The 20,400-nt window shown below is 40.2% G+C and overlaps 2 protein-coding genes across 3 annotated transcripts; both read right to left on the reverse strand.

Annotated features, from left to right (window-relative positions):
• Positions 1-8: 8 nt before the first annotated feature.
• cdc7 (cell division cycle 7 homolog (S. cerevisiae)) lies at positions 9-6,181 on the reverse strand. 2 transcript variants are annotated; one of them, XM_068568970.1, is made up of 12 exons: positions 6,077-6,181; positions 5,370-5,460; positions 4,947-5,033; positions 4,698-4,833; positions 4,055-4,148; positions 3,769-3,911; positions 3,139-3,481; positions 2,797-2,904; positions 2,456-2,631; positions 2,185-2,267; positions 1,452-1,601; positions 9-1,279 (listed from the first exon to the last, which is right to left on the reverse strand). In XM_068568970.1, the coding sequence occupies exons 2-12, from the start codon at positions 5,458-5,460 to the stop codon at positions 831-833; spliced, it is 1,860 nt and encodes a 619-aa protein (XP_068425071.1). In that variant the 5' UTR covers positions 6,077-6,181; the 3' UTR covers positions 9-830. The 2 variants fall into 2 exon arrangements, with proteins under 2 accessions (XP_068425071.1, XP_068425063.1); XM_068568962.1 differs by lacking the exon at positions 6,077-6,181 and adding an exon at positions 5,696-5,842.
• Positions 6,182-6,276: 95 nt separating this feature from the next.
• On the reverse strand, positions 6,277-19,913 carry hfm1 (helicase for meiosis 1). Its single transcript, XM_068568950.1, has 39 exons — positions 19,837-19,913; positions 19,194-19,312; positions 18,987-19,102; positions 18,316-18,622; positions 17,404-17,741; positions 16,945-16,986; positions 16,747-16,817; positions 16,493-16,625; positions 15,898-16,049; positions 15,687-15,764; positions 15,196-15,351; positions 14,733-14,933; positions 14,536-14,624; positions 14,387-14,430; positions 14,166-14,267; positions 13,440-13,585; positions 13,242-13,336; positions 13,003-13,136; positions 12,837-12,884; positions 12,202-12,282; positions 12,000-12,091; positions 11,727-11,833; positions 11,555-11,602; positions 11,337-11,434; positions 11,122-11,256; positions 10,876-10,961; positions 10,628-10,711; positions 10,310-10,467; positions 10,089-10,192; positions 9,553-9,738; positions 9,349-9,414; positions 9,109-9,233; positions 8,666-8,748; positions 8,491-8,585; positions 7,588-7,863; positions 7,432-7,498; positions 7,236-7,323; positions 6,637-6,788; positions 6,277-6,477 (listed from the first exon to the last, which is right to left on the reverse strand). The coding sequence occupies exons 2-39, from the start codon at positions 19,262-19,264 to the stop codon at positions 6,423-6,425; spliced, it is 4,509 nt and encodes a 1,502-aa protein (XP_068425051.1). The 5' UTR covers positions 19,265-19,312; positions 19,837-19,913; the 3' UTR covers positions 6,277-6,422.
• Between the last annotated feature and the right edge of the window lie 487 nt (positions 19,914-20,400).

Below are 20,400 nucleotides of genomic sequence, written 5' to 3' on the forward strand. Positions count from 1 at the left end.
CTTTACATTTATAAATTATCACTGCTAAAACAGACACCCATACAATCACATTCATAATAAAAAAAATGTATATTAACACCTGTAAATCTTTAGAAATAGTCACTTCATACAGCAGGGATATGGGGTTAAGGCAGCTTTGACAATAGTAAACAACATATTGTACTTTTCCCTCTTGACCGTGTTCACGATATCAAAACGCCAAACTTGATCCGGAGCATCACACTGGCCTACGGAAATAAGAAGACTCCTCAAATTTTGTATTTTTCTCTTTTGGCCCCTGAGTTATGAAAGTACAGCGTAAAACAATTTAAATAAATAATGAGATAGTGTTCACCTGCAACCAGCTGATCCCTAATTCACAGAGGAGATCAGGTACCTTCTATTTTCGCACAATTATAGTCTGTCAATATAATGCCTCAAGTCAAGACTCTTCCTGTCTTGGTTTAAGCTAAAAGGAAGAATCGCCCTTAAACATGTCCATCTGAAGTACTCTGTAGCTGCCATGAACTGCAGGCATGTGAACCAGCAAGTCAAACATGTTATGAATTAATGCCAATATTACAATCTATGAAGCATTCAACAGGACGATGAGAGAAAATTGTGAACTCTTTCTCGCCACAATAAAATCTATCAGAACTCTATTCTCTCACGCAAACTTTCTCTCTGCTTTGCAGCAGCACTATTTATCCTAAGTGGACAGACTTAGTACTCTGCTGTTAAGTACAACACACCTTTTGTCTTCGCTTCATCCAGTTTATTAAATGTGAAGCGAAGACGAAGGACACTGGCACCTCTGTTGATACGAGCGGCCCGGTTGACAGTCTGCGGTCTCACAGGTCTGTGAACAGTGGGTGCTGCAGGGCCTGAGCAGCTGTGATCCTGGTAGCAGGGTTCAGGTCCAGCAGCCGGTCCAGCAGGTCGTAGGCCTCATTGGGAACGCTGTCCCAGCACTGCTGGTCTTCCTTTACCTTGCAGTCAGTGTCTGACCCCTGCTGAGCGAGGCAAGTGGTCTCTGTCTTCCCTGAATGTTCCCTGTGGTTTTGGAGAAATGAAGGACTTTCACCTGGTTCCTCTTCGTGCTGCCTTAATGTTCCCTCTGTGAGACGGTGAGCGGGCGTTTCATCTTGGACCCTGCCATGACGGGTGACAGCTGAGTCTTTGTCGGCTACTTGAAGTGGTGTGACTTCGTCACCTGGCAATGGCCTCCGTCTTCTCAGCGTCTCACACAGCGTTCTGAGGTCCTGCCGAGGCAGCTCCCGGCTGCACGCCACTGCTTTACCTGGATGAAGTTCAGTCCAAAAAGAGGTTCATTATCTACATGGAGCCTTCAGTGCACCACAGTGCGGTGGAATTCAGTTCTCCTACATTGTTGCAGTGACTCTCTGCTGATAGACTGTCGCTGGAGTCATAATACAGAAGCAGAGGGGTCAGTTTAAAATATGAATACGCACCAAAAGCTTTGGCAGCCTGGATGGTCTCTCTGGAGCCTCGTATGCTCATGATCTGAGTGAGGGCGATCAGGTCATCGCTGGCTTTGAAAAACGGGTAGCGGCCACTGAGCAGTGAGAGCAAGATCACACCAGCTGACCACACATCTATGGCTGCAGTATGGGAGGATAAGACAGGAATGGGTGCAGCATAAGTAACGACTGTAAAATGCATTTTTCTGCAGAAAATGCATGTAAATGCTGGCAGCTGAAATAACAAATCATTACAGAAAATACAGATCTGTATGCAACACACACAAGTCATTTTGATTAGCTGGAAGTTTCCGACTATTACTGATCTCTAACTTCTTTAAAAAAATTTTTAAACAGATTCAAACCGTGAGATGTTGTCTAACGATATAGTTTTAGAAGTTCATTCCACCCAAATACTTTTTATCAGTTTCAACTCCCACCTTTGCTGGAATTCCAGTATTAAATGAAAATACAAACATTTATCTTTATTTATTATTCTGGTGCCTTGCTATCAATTATAATTCTTACAAAAGAAAATCGGAATCGGCTCGTTGGATTTGAATCAAAAATGTCAATGTGTGCACCTCTATGAAAGACACTCACAGTTAAAAACTATGTCGTATAAAAAGAAAAATCCATTTTGAGTTAAACAGTGAGCTTTTGCACAGCCGTCCCTGCATTTGTGTGATGATGAATCATATTAGTCGTGCTTTAAGAAACAAACCTGTTCCTTGGTTGGGACACTTTGTGAGGACTTCTGGTGCTCTGAAGCCCGGGGTTCCAGCCCGGGGAGCCACCTGCTGCTTCCTTTATTAATAAAAACCACACAAAGCAGAGACTTGACACAATTCACTGAGAGAATAGCAAAAACAAACAATATAATAAGTTAGGTTCACACTGATGATGAATAATTATTTGACATATGGTGTGTAAAGGTATCTTAAATATTTGTGTAAAAAATGAAAAAAAGAATTCTCGCTCGCTTTTTTTTTTACCTGGACAAGCAGATGTTGCAGACGCGGTCGGTCCGGTAGCAGTTACAAGTGAGGCTCTGATGTACGGTCCTCTGAGGTCTCTGACTGCTGCTCTGGGTCCTGACGGCCAGCGAGCTCCGGCTGGCTGAAGAGCACCTCCGGTTGGCTGGGTTGTCTGTTTTGCTGGGCTTTACCAACTGAACCAAAAAAGTATTTCATGACAATGACTTAACTGAGATTTCGTCACATGTAAAAACATTTAAAATAGTCTCTCTTGAAAACAAATGGTTTCTTGTCATTTCAATGGTTTTGAAAAAATCTTTTCTTCTTCCAAAAAAGTACTTTTTTTTCGCCTTGCTTACCTCTGTCGTTATGGCAGCTTGTTTGGTGGTGGATGGAGCGCGTGTGCAGCTGTTTAGGTTCCTCTCTCCAAACACAGGACGTGGCACTTTGCGTAGTCCTGTCAAATCCTAGAGAAAACCAACATGGATGGTAGAATTTAGGTAAAGCCAACACAGTAGTGCAGTAAGAAGACAAACAAATGCACAGATAAAAACTTACTTTAAATACTTTAACATACCCGTACAGGAAAATCTTAAAATACCCCCAAATAAACTGTAATTACACTAATTTACAATTCAGCTTCCACTAGACAAAGACCAGACCCAGACACAACAATAAAAGGTCAAATGAGATGTAGAAACCTTTGTGTGCTTTGTGCGAGAGGTGGTCACGGTGGCGGCGACAGAGCGTGTGTTTTTAGCCAGTGCTTTCTGAGAGGCTGAGGAGGGTGTGGTGGTGGTAGAGGAGGAGGAAGAAGAAGAAGAAGAGGAAGGTGCTAAGTTCGTGGACTGCTGTGCAGGCAAAGGTAGCGAGGCTGAGGCGGTTTTGGAAAGGAGTCTCGGTGGTGCTTTGATCCGTTGTGTTGTGTCTAGTTTCCCTGTGGACCCTCCACCTTTTTGCAATGTCCTCTGCCTCACTACCTTCAGCAGCTCAATGCGGGTGTCCGCTGTACCCTGAGCCAGGCCGAAGTCCACCAGCGCAAACCTACACACACACACACAATTAATCAATACATTACACTTTATTATGGCCCCAGAAACCGCGTCCAGAGGAGAATTTCCCGCTTAACTATTATTCTACTGTAATACTAGTACTGTTGTGTTTTGTACGTTTTTGTATGCATTATATTTTGTTCTTTCTGTGGACCACAGGAAGAGGAGCGGCTGCTAAGGCGTCAGCTAATTGGGATCCAGTAAATAAGCTATTAAATTAAAAATTTTTTAAGAGTAAACAGAAAAACAATCATTTACCAGAGGAATGAGACTACTCACATTTTGCTGTTTCTGTTGTAGAGGAAATTGTTTGGTTTGATGTCTCTGTGAATGATACCAAACTGGTGGATGTGTCTCAGGGCCGTCAACAGCCGATAGATGTACAGACGGACTTCTTCAAAGCTCAATGAGCCGATAATGTCCTGATGAATGCATTTTGATTGGATCAAAAGTATTAAATTACATTTCAGCAAACATGAACATGATTTATGTTTTGGGGAACATATTACAGATTGTATCATCGCAAAAATCTAAAAGGCAAAACTAATCTTGACATTGTACATACCACAATAGCTTGATGCTCCATGTAGGGCATGACAATCACTACGTGGTCCTCCTTCCTGAAGCAATACGTCACTCCTATCACATTCTCTTTGCCTCTGAAAAGTAAGAAAGCACAGCATAAAAATAACTTTTAACAAAATAGATTAAACTAAATCTTTAATTCTCTATTTTAGAATTTGTGAGAACACAACTCTTACATATACAATGACTCAACACTGTAATAAGTCTGTATATCGCTAACCCTCTAACTGCAGGACAAACAGTAGGTTTCAAAGGTTTTTCACAGCCAGATAACCCAAATATTAATAAAGATCAGCAGAGGAACATTTACATGGCACAAGTACAGCAATACTGAACTATTAAGAATCTCCTTTTGAGCCAATTATCTATTAGTAGGTAATCCTTACCAACTAACTACATAAACAAATACAGTAAAACATATTAAAAAGGTAATAAAGGTCATATTAAGGATTTAAAAAATACTAGACAAAGAAAATAAACAAGAGCATAAACAATGCATGAAGCAAAGTACATAAATGTGATTAAAGGTCTGACTTAAAGGAGTTTAAATGAGCTGTTCAGTTCTTTCAAAAGGTAGTCGGTCTTACGTCTTTTCATAAAACACACAACAGTATGAAACTCACCCAGCAGCAGTGAGACACTGAAGCTCAGCAGCAATGCGTGTCGGATGGCTGGTGGGGATGATGTGCTTCAGGGCAAACATCTCTCTTCTCCCATCCCGCATCTGAGCCTCACCCAGATAAACCGAGCTGAAGGTACCTTGTTCACAGACACACATCATGAACACTTCAAGTCTTCGGCTCTTATAAATCCTGTGTCTACTGTGTTAATCTTAAACAAACGTTTCTCTTAAAATTAGGCAGAGCAAGTACCTTCTCCAATTTTGTCTATTATCCGGAAAACCTTGGCTAGTTGAGGCACGGCTTTGTAGAGGCTCTCAATGTCCATTTCCACATCCCCTGAAACAAAAAAGATATACGGTCAAAGTTGCACAACACACTTTTTGTCCCACACTTTCTCACTCACACTCCAATAACTGTGTGTGTCACAGGTTGTTGAGCAACAACAAGGTGAAAGAATGACACATCTTTACAGGCAATATAACATTTTTATAATGTAACACCCTCCTAAAATGTTTTGACAGTAAACATATGTAATTATATACATATATACAGATAAATAATGCTATAGGGACCTGCAAATATCGTGTCTTCAAGCCAATATCAGCGTTACCCCTTAACTATGGTATGATGAGGTGCACTGTTGTGTTTTTATGACTTAAAAGTCCAACTTACTTGAGACTTTGCTTCTCCTGTGACCTCGGTCTGGTTTAGTGATGGCTGCGCTTGTGCCGACTCCTTCAGCGCAGACAGGAAACAACTCCATCTGAGACAGAAATGAAGAAAGACAAGTATGAGGCGACTTGACTTTAACGTTGGCTGTAAATGTTATTCATAAAGTAACTAAATGTTAAGTTGGATACTCTATTGAGAATCGTCTTCACTTGGTACAGATGGAAAGGACGTGTGGCCATTAGTCCTCCACATAACAACAAAGCTAGCCGCTGCTGTCTGTCAAGCTAACGTCAGAACAAAAAGACCAGAAACTAAAATAAACTCACCGCTCGAGTTGGTTGGAAAGTCCAATAGTTTCTTTAAACGACAATTTCATGAAAACCGCGTACAGTCCTGAGCGAATGTGGCATCGACGGAAACTTGTATGTGTTTATATAACTCGGGCTGCGGCTAAAAAACAAGTTTGATGAGCCTTTCGGACTATTCCGCCAACAAACTCCGCGCTAAAAATGACGTCAGTGAAATCTCGCGTTACATCAGCCCAAGTCTCGCGTGATCAAAGTCTCCAGGATGAATTAAATCCAAACATACTGGTTTTGGATATACAAAAGAGTGACCCACGTTTGTTTGACAGATCACTAGATGTTCATTAAATAACCACCAAATGTAATACATAAATTAAGCTGATTTCATGGTCAACAAATTACCTGTAAATATGTGCTACATGTTGAACTTCTTCAAACAATAAGGTACCTGAAATACTTCACAAAGATCTCATTTACTACAAGCTGATACGTCTTGCTGACTAATCCCCAAAAACCACACTGAATCATTTAATAAACACAGACTTTATTAAATAAATTAATACACACATTAAATGAGGAAAATAGAACATCAGGAACATTCTGTTTAATTTACAAAATAAACGTATAATAACAACAAGTTGACAGAAACAGTAACAACTCTTCATGTGAAGCCAACCGGTTTAAACAATATGAACAATGGCATACAATACTTTATGTTAATATATTCACAGTTAGACAAGCAGTACTTCTAAAATATACCATCAAATATCCCAAGGAAAGCTTCCTCTTCTTTGCATTCAGTGCTGTTAACATACATTGTGTACAAAAGAGAGGAGGGGTTAATCAGCAGAAAGAGTGTATATTAAAATATATTCATTATATAGGATTATTTGCATGATGTCTTTAGGAAAGAATATGATCATGAGTCAAGATTAAAGCATTGCATTTGTCATTTGTTCTACCTTCTGTTGACAGTTGAGCTGGTGTTGGATGGGCCACTCATTGTTGAGAAGAAATCAAACCTTCTGGTAAGTGGGGCCTCGTGGGTCTCAGTCTGCTTTTGGAGGTAATCTGGTCTTTTGACTGTGATCTCGTCTCTGAAAGTGTTTGATCTCTGCAAAAGGAAGAAGCAGAAGTCCGATATGCCAAGTTAAGATGTTTAAAAGCACCTTTGATTTAGTTGGGAGTCAGTAATTGATAACATTAATTACAGCCCTGTTTCATTTACGTTGGCCACCGTCCTGGTATTGTGCATCATGGCTCACAATGACTGGGACACACTGCATAGAACAGGAGCATGATTAATTTGATCAGTTACATCTGTGTTTAAGGGCCACTGTTTGGGTGAAAACAGTGAAAAGAGTAAGATGTTCAAAATGGTAGCACACTCAATTGTGCCTCTCATGACCACAGTATAAGATCTATTGTGTGAAACAAATAAAAAAGAAGTCAACAATGCAACTATGTAAACAATAGTATTCTCTGTGTATGTAAATGTAGCCACTAAATTGCACAAGTAGCACACACACACACACACACACACACACACACACACACACACCTTCGTATTCCAGTCAAGGGTGATTCTGTTCAGTGGTCTGACTGTAACCAGTGAGGGTTCTTGTTCTCTGACTCCAGGCCAAATCGACCTGAAAACAAAAATATGGCAAATATTTTTACTGCCTTAACCACAATATCGAATATTTTTGGAGAGGAGCTTTTAAGTATTTAAGACCATTAGTGCGTAACTGTCTTACCTCAGCGGTGTTCTGGCTGTGGTTGCACAGGGTTTGAGGAGTTCTGGTGCAGATGTAGCGGCAAAGCCTGCACATGAAACAAAGGTAGGATAATCAAAATTACAACAACAATTGAGGCATAATATAATTCCTCTCGTAACTGAAACTTCACTCCACCTGGCATGTTGTAGTCGACACACTGCTGGACTTCAGGTTCAGCACTGGTTAGACACGAGGCCGATGGCGTCTCGCTGGCATGCACCAAGTTCTCGTCATCAAAGTCGTCCCATTCGTTTCCAAGGTCAAAGCACACAGTGGGTATTTGTGAGGATGAAGCATTTAGGCAGAAAGTGCCTTGGCTTGACACCGCAGCCGAGCTGGTGGTTTTGATCTGGTTCAGAAGCAGTTCATGGTTCTGTTCCTCCGCAACACTGATTCCTGGGTTCATCCACACTGAAGAACATTAACACAAATGAATTAAATGAAAATAATAAATCCACCAACACATTCTTGGATTCAATCTGAAAATCTCAATAAGAACTCAAGAGTTTTTAAAGACCATAATTGGGGGCGTTGTATGTTTTCTACCTTTCACTATGAACAGACAAGCAGATAGTACAAATGATCATTGGGCCAAAGGATATTGATATACAATAGTATTAAGTGATTGCTACAATTCCATAAGCAAAATCTGTGAAAACATAAATGATTCTGTCAGCTTAATCTGCCTTCTGCCATTCATAAAGTTGAATTAGTTTCTCTTTTAAATCGATTTTCCATCCATTTACTATTTGTTTATCTGGGGTCGGTCACTGGGGCACCAGATCCTTCAAATCATCCATCAAGTTTGTCTACTTGTTCATGTCTGTAAAAATAATGCCTATTCAATGTAGTGTATTAAATTATTTGTAACCTTAGCTTTACTTCTTCTTCCAGGAATATGGTCAAAGAATAACTTTTTATAAACCAAGTTATCATCCTTAAACCGATCTAATATGCACTGATAAATAAATAATAACTATGGGACTTTGAGTTAATGTCCTGAAACATGTTCAGAGTTATCATCTTTAATTTGTTTACTCCTGTCAACATCGTTCAGGTGGACGACGTCTTCTTCTGTCAGATCCACAGTCTCAGAGAGTCTTCCTGAAGCTCCACAGTGACTTCCTCCATACCTTCATCAAATACAGTGAGACATGAATATAATTCAGCGTGACTTATGACTTTGTTGACAATAAACTTATTTTATAAATACCAGGAAACAGTGGGTCGCCGCTCTTTGGGTTTGTAAGCAAACTCCTGCATGTTGACAGACACGGACTCCTCGCTCATTTTAAGCTGAGAAAATGAAACAGAACATCAAACAGACCTATTCAGGATTATTATTCATTGTATTTACAGGGATTATATTGCGAAAAGTAGCATAAAAATGCACAAGCTGTACAATAACTTCATCTGAAGTTTTGGATTAACGCACATAATGTATTTAATCTGCATATTCTACACCTTTAAAGCAAATATTTAATTTCTTCATTTTGAAAGCAATCTTTGCATTCTCTCCTCGATGGGGTTTATTATAGCACATCTTTATAATAATCACAGACTAAACATTAAATTGTGTTTTATTTGTTTCGATTCAAAAGTTTTGTGCGCGATGGCTGCAATCTTAAGAGGATATGATGCAGGCTTTGTCCTCACCCTAAGTCGTTTGACAGGAGTCTGTGAAAGTGTGTCACATCTGCTCCTTAGGTCTTTCAAATAGGAAGAGAAACCGGACTCTTGATTTGCTGACCTCTTCCGTGCCACAGTTACACCTACTTTACCTTGAGGGTGGAGAGAAGACCTCTATAATCTTGACAGCTACACAAGGTCAAGTACAGGTGCACATTAGTGCACAAACAGAGACGTACACAGTGAAAGACAAATGATTATACTCACAGCAGTCGTGGCCACAGAGATCCTTATTCTTGCAGAAGTGGTTGCATTGTCTTTTATTGCCTAAATCTGATTATAGAGTCGTCATTTGATTAGAGAAAGTAAAACATATCTCACATATCCACATGCTTTTGAAGACATAGTAATTCGATATACACTCTTTCCCATTTCAGCATTAACAAACTCATCAGTAAAACAGTGTTTTGCCTTGGTCTGCAGCAGATGGAGCATTTTCCTTCTGAGTCGCAGCTTGATCTGGAGACTGTGGTTTCAGTGCAGAGTGCTGTGGACTCTGTCTAGTCGGCTTCAAGGGTAAGTTGTAAAGATTATCATTTCCAAACCTCCTGGCTCCAGAGTAGTAGATGTTAAACTTCTGTTGGATGTCCAGGCCCACTATGGTAGAGGAAAAGGCCAAAAGATTCACTAAATGCACTCCCTACATAGGATTGATAGACAGTCAAGTTCCTACTCAATCTGTTCATTATATACAGAATCAATGGTTATGAATTTGACAAAAGGACAAATGCCTGAGAATAGACATTATTTTTCATTAACACCTAAACGTATCACAATATTCAGCTTTCTACAAATACAAGAATTGAATAACTGCTTTATTTGGCTAGACACAATTGTTTCATAGTGATGCATGAACAGTGAACATTGTTGGGCAAAGGGCATGGTGAATAGTTTAATATATAAATAAAGAACTTTGTACTGAACAACACAACATTTCCATGGTTTACCATATTGTGAGCTGATGAGATTGACACTGATCTCCTCTCCTTGCGAGGCCTTTGCTACCTCAATCTTCTTCGACCAGCTACCGCTCTTCAGTAGGACCAAGTCCCTGGAAACAAACAAATGGTAAATGGACTGACAACTCAAAGAACTTTAACGCAACATGTCATCATTCACACACTGGTGACAAGAGCTACCATGCAAGCTGGGTTTTTTTTCCCCTCACGTGAGTTTCTGTAGGAAGACCACGGCGTTGTCAGAGTTTCCGATAATCAGGGAGACGTAGTGGTTGTCTGGAGCTGTTCTCCTGGACAGCAGGTGTGCTTGGTTTTTAAGGTTCACCTTCACCACAATCTCTGCCGTGGCACAGCTATACCTCGGGAGCTACGCAATGCAAAGACAACTTTAAAGAAACACTATTCAGAATAGCAGCGCTATCAAGTGCAACCGCGCAATAATAGCTCAAAAGTCTGAACAACAAAAAGTGAAAATGATATGACGTAATACGAGCGTACTTGTCCCCTTGTTGATAAAACTCTTTTACCTGCTCCAAAGTAACTTCATACTTCGGGAGATGCACAACAGAGTCTTTGATTTGGTTGCCAAATGGTGGATGTCTGTTAAGAATCTGAATAAAATAAAGTAAAAAAATATGTTTGTGTATTAACAATATTGTACTCAACACAAGCTGTGCCATATTGTGATCACAGTTGAAGCAACACAGCCTGGTGTTTACATTCAGCTCAAACAATGGTTAATCATTAAAATGTTTTAAATATTACACAAACTGACCAGCTCAAGTTCTCTGGCATTGGTTTGCTCTATTTTGCTAAAAGTGGTGAGTCCAGCGTTCACCATGGCAGTCGACAGTGTCTGGCCTGAAAAACACAGTGTTTTATGATAAAGTGTTGCATGTGCATCTAATAGGAAGATTATTTAGTTAATTGAGTCATTTATTGTGTATAAACTAGCATGGAGATTTGACATTATTTACAATGCTTGGATAAAATATGCTATACTGGGGCGATGTTTTTCTACCTATCTTTTCCAGCTGTTTGGAAACATAGAATGAGTTTTCCCAAAGCTTGGCTCTGAAGCACTTCGCCAGGATCAGGGAGTTAAGCAGAGCGGAGAAACCGATCTTAGATCGGTGACTTAGAAACTCTGACAGGCCTAATTGGGAGTTTAAAAAAAAGTTTTAAAAAAACAGAGAGCACTTTGTTTATTTGTTGTTTCTGATTTACCCAACATACATTTGCTGATGCGCATCCCATTCTTGAAGATCTTTGCTGTGTCCTGTGTAAGTCCAAACTCTTGAATTGAGATGGATCCCAACTGAGTCTGAATTAAGCTACAGACAAGACAATAAACACATCACATTGCACAGCGCATCTCCATAATATATATTTTACAATAACATTTATTAACCAGTGTTCCTTTTACATGGAGAAAGCACTGAATGAACACATACCAGTTCACTTTCATCTGACTGGTTTTGATCTTTCCCTGAAGAGGAAACCTGGTAAGAATACAGAAACATCTTATCCCCAATGGTTTGTGTCTGCGTCCACCATCATGCATTTAAAAACAGGAGTTATGATACTTCAGGGGTTATATACGTCGATCCTATGAATGTGTTTGACCTGATGGTGATCCGGTTCTTGTCCCTGTTGAAGGTGTTCAGGGGCCTCTTCTCATTCATTCTCAACTGAATGTCGCTGAACTCTCTGCTCTTCGACACTAAATCAATCTGTGTATACAGTATATATACAGCCACTTCTGATCTGAATAGTACGTTCTTTGCAATGCCATACCGTAATGATAATTTAAATAATTTCCATTTGAAGGAAACCAGTCTAACAATACATTGTGTTAGATTAAAACACATTGCGATGCAGTTTTATGAGGAAACCTACCAGGTCGGACAGGCTCTCAGTGCCAGCCACTTTGCTGAACTGGTCCATGGTGTCAAAGGCAACGCAGTACCGAGCCATCACTCTGCCTCCCTCTGCAGGGGACAGACGCAAACTATTTGTGTAATGGATCAGTTAAAAAACAAAGGGTGTACATAAGTTAAGAAACTAAACTTAATCATTTAAATGTATTTCTCCTCTTTACCTGTTGGTTTGATGTTGATATCTTCATCCATGTTGATCAGACCAATGGAGGACAGAGAGTTGAGGTTCTTCAGACACAATTCTATGAGAGGAAAAATATAAATTACCTATAATAAGGCTGCAATCTCTGGATCTAAAAAGTGAAGCCAATGTGTAAGTGCCTTAAACTTAAACTCTGGTTGCAAAAATAACTCTGATTGTGGTCTATGTAAAGTCTTTGAGAAAATGATCCTACTATCGTTCGTTGCGTGGGGTTCTTGAGAGCTCGGATGTAGAGGAAGGTTCAGTAAATATTGTTAACGTGACTTTATGGCCTCAATCGCTTCAGAACAGCATGATCTTTATTTTGTAAATCAAGGTTGCATTTAGAGTAAAACCAACAATACAGCAGGGTATGCTTTAGGGAGAGGCTACATTGTGTTGGACACGTTGCTGCCACAGTGTCTGAGAGAGATTCTGTGTTTCCTTTTACAATTTTAACCTTTTCATAATAGTTTTTTTCCAGTCATGAAAGTCAATGTAACCTTTTGGCCTAAAAATGTCCTATTCAGTTTTCGGTTGGACTTTCCCCCACACGATTGTGTCACAAGATGGCGACGGACGTCTTCAAATAGAGTGAAAACACTTGTGGCCCACCTTGCAGTTTTGCTTCGATTCCATATCTGTCCAAGTTGGCGGAGAAACCTGAAATTGGAGTCGAGACACGTTGCACTGACTGTTTTTCATATGCAGTCATGAAAAGAAGCTGGACACAAATTCTGAAACAGATAATTTTCTGTGTGTTTGTGTGTGTAGCTGTGACCATAGTGTGTGGGGTTCTTGAGGGCTCGGATGTAGAGGAAGGTGGAGCGTATCCAGTCTAAAGCCATATTGACATCACTGACGGTTTGGAGAACAATCTCAGCATTCAGGTGCTCTACCAGGTGACTGTGTAAGCTGGGAAAAAGATGTATACTGTTACCTCATGTGATAATGTCTCTGAGCGAGCAAGAGTCCGAGAAAGACGAAGAAGCTGAATGTCAAGTGACTGAGTTGTAATACCTGCTCTCAATGATTTCCTCCCCATTTAAAAGGTTCATGTACTTTTCTCTGGTTTGGATCTTGGTCATGATCACTGCAGTCGCAGATGTATCAAACTAGAGGAGGAAGAAACGGAAATTGGTATTTAGTTTGTACATCATACTAAAACCAGTTGTTGCCATCTATTCATTTACTGTATTTAAAAAGATATTGTATTACTTGTGGTCTTCCAGCTCGGCCTATCATCTGTAGCATGTCAGACTCGGAGTACTCCTCGCAGGAGCCTCCCACATACTGCATGGTCGACTTGATCACCACCAGATGAGCTGGCAGGTTCACCCCCATGGCCAGAGTCCTGGTGGTAACTAGGAAATGAAAAATAAGACCACAAGCACAAATTCAGTCCCCAGGAAACCCAATAAAAACTACATTTTAATAGATGTAAATCTTCTGATATATTTATAATTAGAGAGACCAATAAGTTGGCATACAACCAGTCAGCTTTAAAAAGTAATATTATTGTCAGTCTAATCTTATTTTCAACGCTATTTTGTGATTTTGCGTGTGTTTCTTAATTATTCAAACAGAATAAAGGTTTCACTGTCTTATTTGTTACTTTTTGTACTCAGACTTTTACAACTGCTATGGGTAAAAATCATGTACATTGCTCTTGGCATAAAAACATACCAGAATAAGTCATTTTTAGTCGTATTCGCTGCTATTTGTATTTCTATTGAACAGGTATTTCTTCCACAACGTTGGAGTTACAAAGCTCGGGTTGAGGTCCTGCCATGTTGCAACATGATACGGGTTGAAATCATGATCGACGCAGTTAATGTAACCTGCGAAACTCGTCTTTCCTGTTTACGTCTGCAGCGTTACAAAGTAAATGCAGGAGTCACATTTATAGCACAGGATAAAACTGGACTTGTGATAAAGTCTCACAGAGGACGGGCAGGTCTCCCAGAGTGAAGGCCTCTTCTATCAACTTCCTATCAGACAATTCAACACCTGCATGGTGGTAACCAACTCCGAACATCACCAGATCTAGACCACAAACATAGCACCAAATAATGTTAAACAGTCGGTACTTAAATAAACTCTACACTGAAACAGGTTTTAATGTCTGGTTGGTCTTGCCATTTAGGTTTCAAAAATTGACTTACCTTTCAGTTTTGAATCCAGAATAGAGTTTGCGTATTGCGTTAGCCTTAACAAAAGTCAAGATCAAGCTTTCAATAAAATTAACTTAACTGAAGAAAAACACAATGTTTTGATGAATCGCTGCACAAGTGACAACATGCTACAAACATGCCTTTGCTTGTGCTCAATGCTCATAATGAACCGAGCATCCTTGGCCAGAACTGCAGCTGATTGCTGGACTCCTTTCCTTGTAGAGCAGAACTACAAAAAAACATAATTATTGTTTGTAAAACCTTACAATTTGGTTAAATGACATGAGAAAATCAGCACACAAGCAGAAAAAAAAGTCTGGTTTAATTTCCCGCGCACCACTAGAGCAGGCTTCTGGTCGGAGTACGTCTGTATGATGTTGGCCATCTTGTAGTTGAGTGAAAGGTCAAACTTGAACTCGGTTTGGTTCGGGCTGCACGGGAATCCCAGCACCACCTTCCTTAGTTTCACAGGACGGTGGCTCTCGTCCATGTCCAGATATGTGGCAGGGCCGCTCTCATCAGACAGCCAGTCTGCAATCTAAAAGCACGACAAAGCAGATTAAACAATGATCTGATTACTAATTTACACAAGAGATATAGTGCAAACACAGAATTGTGCATTACGGGGCAGGGCCTCATTGAATTGCCTTTCTTAATGTGTTGCTATTTTTATGTTTGTCCTACATAATAACATAACAGAGGACTCCAATTAACCAATTTATCTATGAATCATTTTATTCAGAGAGATTCGCCCACACTGCTGTTTGGCATTTCTGCTGTGCTCTTTCTCAGCCACGTACATCAGAGGTGTTGGGTATGGTGGCTGATACAGCCACAAACCTCATGGAGAGGCCTGTCTCTGGATTGTGCGCTGTTCTGTAGGCATGTACAGCCTTCATCCTGCTCACGACAACTTCCAGCGTGGCACCGCGGGTTGCGTCCTTCACCACATGCACCTGGAACAATAAAATGTGCTACAGTTCGCTTTATAAACGTATTTTAAGCAAAGGAGATGTTGATATGTAGATAATATTTTATTAACAGGTGCATCTTGGTCTGAAAGACCTACATAGACAAGGTGTATGTACTTCCCACAATACATTGGCCACATGATGTACCATCATTTTCTAATAGCTATCAAGTGCTGAGGGCAGAGGCCAATTATGGGCCATCAGCCAGTGTGCTATAATAAAATTTACTGTTGGCAGTACATCTCCGAGCACGAGTCCACCACTGTGAAGGCAGCTTATGAGTCATTATGAATACTTAAAAAAGGAATAAAATAGCTGACCTCATCGATAAGAAAGAGCCTGACCAGCTGCAACAGACAATTGTCCTTCCATTTCCTTGTCAAGCTGTCCCATTTTTCCTGTCAAAAGAGTAATACAACATTACATATTTGTGTAAAATTCTGATCACAATTATATTTTTGATTCTTATTTTTGATTTTCCTTCATTTTTGTTACATGTGTTTAACTAAGATGCAGTATATTGTCACACACAGGTGTGGTCAGGATGATGTGAGAGTCCTGAATCTCAAAGAAGTCGTCAATCTCTGTGTCGCCCGTCAGCTCCTTACAGTTCAGCCCCAGAGGACCAAACTTCTGTTTCCAGCTCTCAAAGCACTGACTGCAGAGGGCTTTGATCGGGGCCACTGGCAACAACAAACAGTGATAAGGTCACACACACACACCAAATATATAACGTCATCAAAATCAAATCTGGAAATGACACACTTGGCAAGTCAGAAGAAACATGTTCAAAGCCCCAGTGCATGATCACATTTGTGTTGAAACAGTGGAGCTCTTCACTCACTTTGTTTAAGCTGTGTTTTGTTGACGAAATAAATCTTTCCTCATGTCTGATTTTTGGTACAGCACAAGCTTTGTTCACATTGGCAACATGTATAAACAGTATCCATCAGTGTTCTACATTTTCGAAATAGGAATCCTTTCCCCTTGTACAGAGACTGGAAAATACAACTTTTTAGATTCAATTACACAGATTTTGTGAATATAAATATTACCTCTCGGCCAAATATAATCAGACTGGAGCTTTATCTGTTTATTAATGGGGTCTATACGATATTATGCTCACTATAGACAGCTTTGACATCTCTCCAGGGCTCTGAGGTCTCCATTAACAAATGAATGATGGCCAGCTCAAACAGCACTGTTTTACCAGATCCAGTAGGAGCACATGCCACAAAGTTCTTACCCGTGTAAAGAACCTGTGAATAAACAAAACATGAATACAGTCACTGTTAACCAATTCTAACAAGGCAATGGAAGCTATCGTGTTTGTCACAATCCTCAACATTGTGTTTAAAAAGGCTTTCAAATCATGCTTACATCATCAAGTGCTTGGGACTGAACGTAGTTGAAAAAGGGAAACTCCTTGAAGACAGATCTGAACTTAGCTGCTGCGTTAGCATGGTTCAGGAAATCAAACCACATTACTTGTGAAATTCCATTCCAATCACTCTATTACAATTCAAACATTGTCTGATATTCAAATTGTGTTGACTTATGCAACAGCAAAAAGGATACGGATTTCAGAAACTGGTCTTAAAAATCCAGACCCAGAGGACCCTAAAATGTGCACAAAACGCAACATAACTTTTGATTAGTCACACTCTCACTGAATCCTCCTTGATGATTATATAAAATCTTTGACATTCTTAAGGGTATAAAATCAAGGGATTATATTTTATAGTGAACGGTAGACCACATTACAAGGGTTTCTACTGTTACTGCACTGCTTGTACTGTTTTACAATGCACCACCTAGTGACCAGAATGCTGCATTACATCGCAACGGTCAAAGAGGATAGCTCACCTCATTTCACCTCGTCACCCAAACACAATGTGGCAGCTGCTGCCGTGGCTAGACATGAGCATGCTCACTAGCTGCACCACTTTACACAAGCTATACGAGTGTAATTTAGTAAACCAGTCAAAAACTATGAGCACGGCGCCTGTCTGTGACTGTGTCAACGCAGTGCAGCACCTTGTATGCAAAGAGGCTGAGGCGTCATGGGCGGAACGAAGGCTCTCTTTGTGCCCTTGTCCTGCGTCTCCGCATGTGCCGCCTTCTGCGGGGGTCGGCCACTCGCTGCAGATGAGCCCAGAGGAGGGGGTGGGGAGGGGGGCTTCGGGGAGCGAGGACAAGCTGCCTGGCTAACTGTCGCCCGTGGCGGCTGAAGAGGAGGAGGCACTGTCGCCATGGCAACCGGACTGAGAAAAGTTTGAGGTCTGGATGCTGTCTGGCTTCTGCTGCTGCTGCTTCTGAGGTCATCTATGTTTGACAAGTCACCTCCACTGTTCAACACCTGAACCTTGAACAAGCTGTTATGGGAGGGAATAAAGAGTTGCGATGAGGAGGAAGGTAAAATGACACTAGGAAAGAAATGATGTTGCTGCTGCAAGCTCGGCGGCTTATGTGAAGAACCAGGAGGATGATTCTGTTTCTTTTTATGTTCTCCTTATGAACCGAACCGTCCACATGTGTAAAAATCAAGCCTCCTGATGATATAATGCAGCTCCATCTTAACTAAACATGTCGAGGATTCCAATCATTTACAAGGATTATAAATGAAACATTTAGTACAGCCAAAAACTGGAAACATGGCTTTTATACTAAGAATAACATTAATCCTGCAAATTTCTGCACTTTTAAAATTATGTTCTTCATCCGCCTCTAAGGAGAGAAAGATCATTGTTGGCCTGCTATTTACAACCTCAAGGCCACATATTAATCTTTGGCTTTTGAAATAAGACACCTGGAACTGTCCACAAGTGGATATTTCTTCTCATATTTCAACATATATACTACAGTGAGACTATCTGAAAACAAGACTGTATGCACACACTATGTAATTCACAATCATATATATGTCAGCTTGACCAATAACTGACTTGCCTTTTCCGTAGAGGTGGGCTTTTGCTGTCGTCCAGAGACAAACACCTCCTGCTGATGGCTGCATGACCGGAGTGCTGCAGGGTTTCATCTCTACTTCTGCCACTCTGACAGGAACCCTGAGAGTAATCCCTAAACCCATCACCTCCCCAAAGGCTGGTACTGGTCCTATTGCTGCCACTCTGAGTTTGCTCAATTTCTTTCTTATCATTGTTATAAGTGTAAGGCCTGTTGATTTTTGATGGTAAATCCTTAAGGCCAGCTGATCCTTTCAATGGAGGCAGGAATGTATTGAGTCTCTGTGAGAAACCTGTGAGTAATATGAAAGAGGGAGAGAGATTTATCAAACAAAGCTGTATAGCTGTAATTTGGTGGTTTTATCGAGTGTGACTTTCCAAACTAAGGTTGACTATTCTCTTACTTTACGTGCTGATAAAAAGTATTTACAGCATATACCTTGCAGTTATACTACTGATTATTAGGCTATTTTATAAGACCCGATCCTGGTGTGTTTACGCAAGCCAAGGGAAATTGGGTACGCTTTTAAGCCTATTCAAGCCAGCGTGTCAGTGAGTCACACAGTTAAATTTAGTAGTTCTTCAATAGGCCAGATACTGAGCAGTTTACTCAAATCAAGTGAAAATGAATCCAACTTAATCCAGAGCACAACATACTGTATAGGGTAGGGATAGACTCTGCCTCCTTCTGCACATCCTGAGTGGCTGGAACCTGAGAAAGGGATGGAGGCACTTCCAGCTGCCATGGGCTGACCTCCTGGTGCAGTGGCTTTCTGCCAAATACAATCCACAGGAAAAAAACATTAATTCAGCTGTGAGCGAGAAGAAGAGACAAGAATAATATGGGTCATCTCTTGTACTCACACTTTATGGACAATGGGTTTCTCAAAAAACAGATTGTCCAAGGACAAGGTGCAGTCATCGGTGTCCAACATCTCATCAGATCATGTAGGTGCTAGTACTTTTGAATGGAAAAACCTAGCCTCCAAATGATTTGTCCATTACAATTAGCATAAGTTAGTGTGTGGATTCAAACTATCTAAGGGATTAAATCATCATTACATTCTTGGACAAACAAAAATGTAAAAGGATACAAATCTGTTTTTATAACTATAATAAGCAATATTTCTGCTGATTAAACTTTACCATAAGCGTTTAGCTAATATTGCTAACGTTAATTGTAATTGCAACAGAACTGAATGCTCTTGAAGTAGCCAGCTTGCTAAACAAAGTTACACAAAAAAAATGTATTTTTCGTCCTGAGTGATGTAGTTTAGTAACACTATCTCACAATAAAATATTTGAATATCTAACTACATTAGCTAGTTACAACAGTGGAGGAAACTATCTTTGCTAGCTTTAGCTAGTGAACAACAAGCTAACGTTAGCTAACGCTACATTTAAATATAAAGACATAATAACTATCTAATGGCTCTATAGCTGCCAACCAGTTTAAGAAAGGACTTGCATGCAAGTTATCTATTCCATTTCCACCCAATGTACCTACCTGTTATAAGGAATACATTGACGGCATAAATATTAACACTCTGAATAGGTCGGAGTTTATCTAACCTTTGACCCCACGAGATACGTTTGACATGCCTTTGACATATTTGAGCGAGATTGAACCACTCACTAGTAACAACTTTCTTTATTAGCATATTTAAAGCAACAGTAACGTCATTGTAGCTATACTTTCTTAAATGTATATTGACTGTAGCATAATGTTTTTATTAACATGTAATGAGGCCAACTATAACAGATGTTTATTGTGAATTATTTGTAAAATTCCTTGAGTGTGTTTCCTGTTTGAAACACACGAGGGTGTGTGAACCGGCTACGAAAACAACAAAGACCTGTGAGAAGACAACAGTCGTGGGGGCATAGTGGCAACTCCTGGGTTGGCATACAATTGTGGTCTGTGCGTCACTGACAGCTTTACATGTCAAAACTACATGTTTTCTTTCTTTTTTTAAAAACAAATAGTAACTGAAGTTTCAATTTATTTCATCAATTATAACAGCGATTAACCGCCATCAACCTAAAAAAAAAAATCTGCTACTCAAAGGAG

This window comes from Clinocottus analis, unplaced genomic scaffold (assembly GCF_023055335.1).
Source record: "Clinocottus analis isolate CAN_PGR_092001 unplaced genomic scaffold, fCliAna1.0.p SCAF_11, whole genome shotgun sequence".
NCBI lineage: Eukaryota > Metazoa > Chordata > Actinopteri > Perciformes > Cottidae > Clinocottus > Clinocottus analis.

Bases quoted from the DNA above. Each gene is read 5' to 3' on its own strand.
- hfm1 (XM_068568950.1), bottom strand. From the start codon at position 19,264: ATGTTGGACACCGATGACTGCACCTTGTCCTTGGACAATCTGTTTTTT. The intron at 12,885-13,002 runs GTCACAGCTACA...CTCCAATTTCAG, and splicing joins CAAGAACCCCACACACTATG to GTTTCTCCGCCAACTTGGAC. The intron at 9,739-10,088 runs GTAAACCATGGA...CCTCTACCATAG, and splicing joins TCTCATCAGCTCACAATATG to TGGGCCTGGACATCCAACAG.
- cdc7 (XM_068568970.1), bottom strand. From the start codon at position 5,460: ATGGAGTTGTTTCCTGTCTGCGCTGAAGGAGTCGGCACAAGCGCAGCC. The intron at 5,034-5,369 runs GTAAGTTGGACT...TTTTTGTTTCAG, and splicing joins CAGGAGAAGCAAAGTCTCAA to GGGATGTGGAAATGGACATT. The intron at 4,149-4,697 runs GTGAGTTTCATA...CTTACTTTTCAG, and splicing joins CAGTGTCTCACTGCTGCTGG to AGGCAAAGAGAATGTGATAG.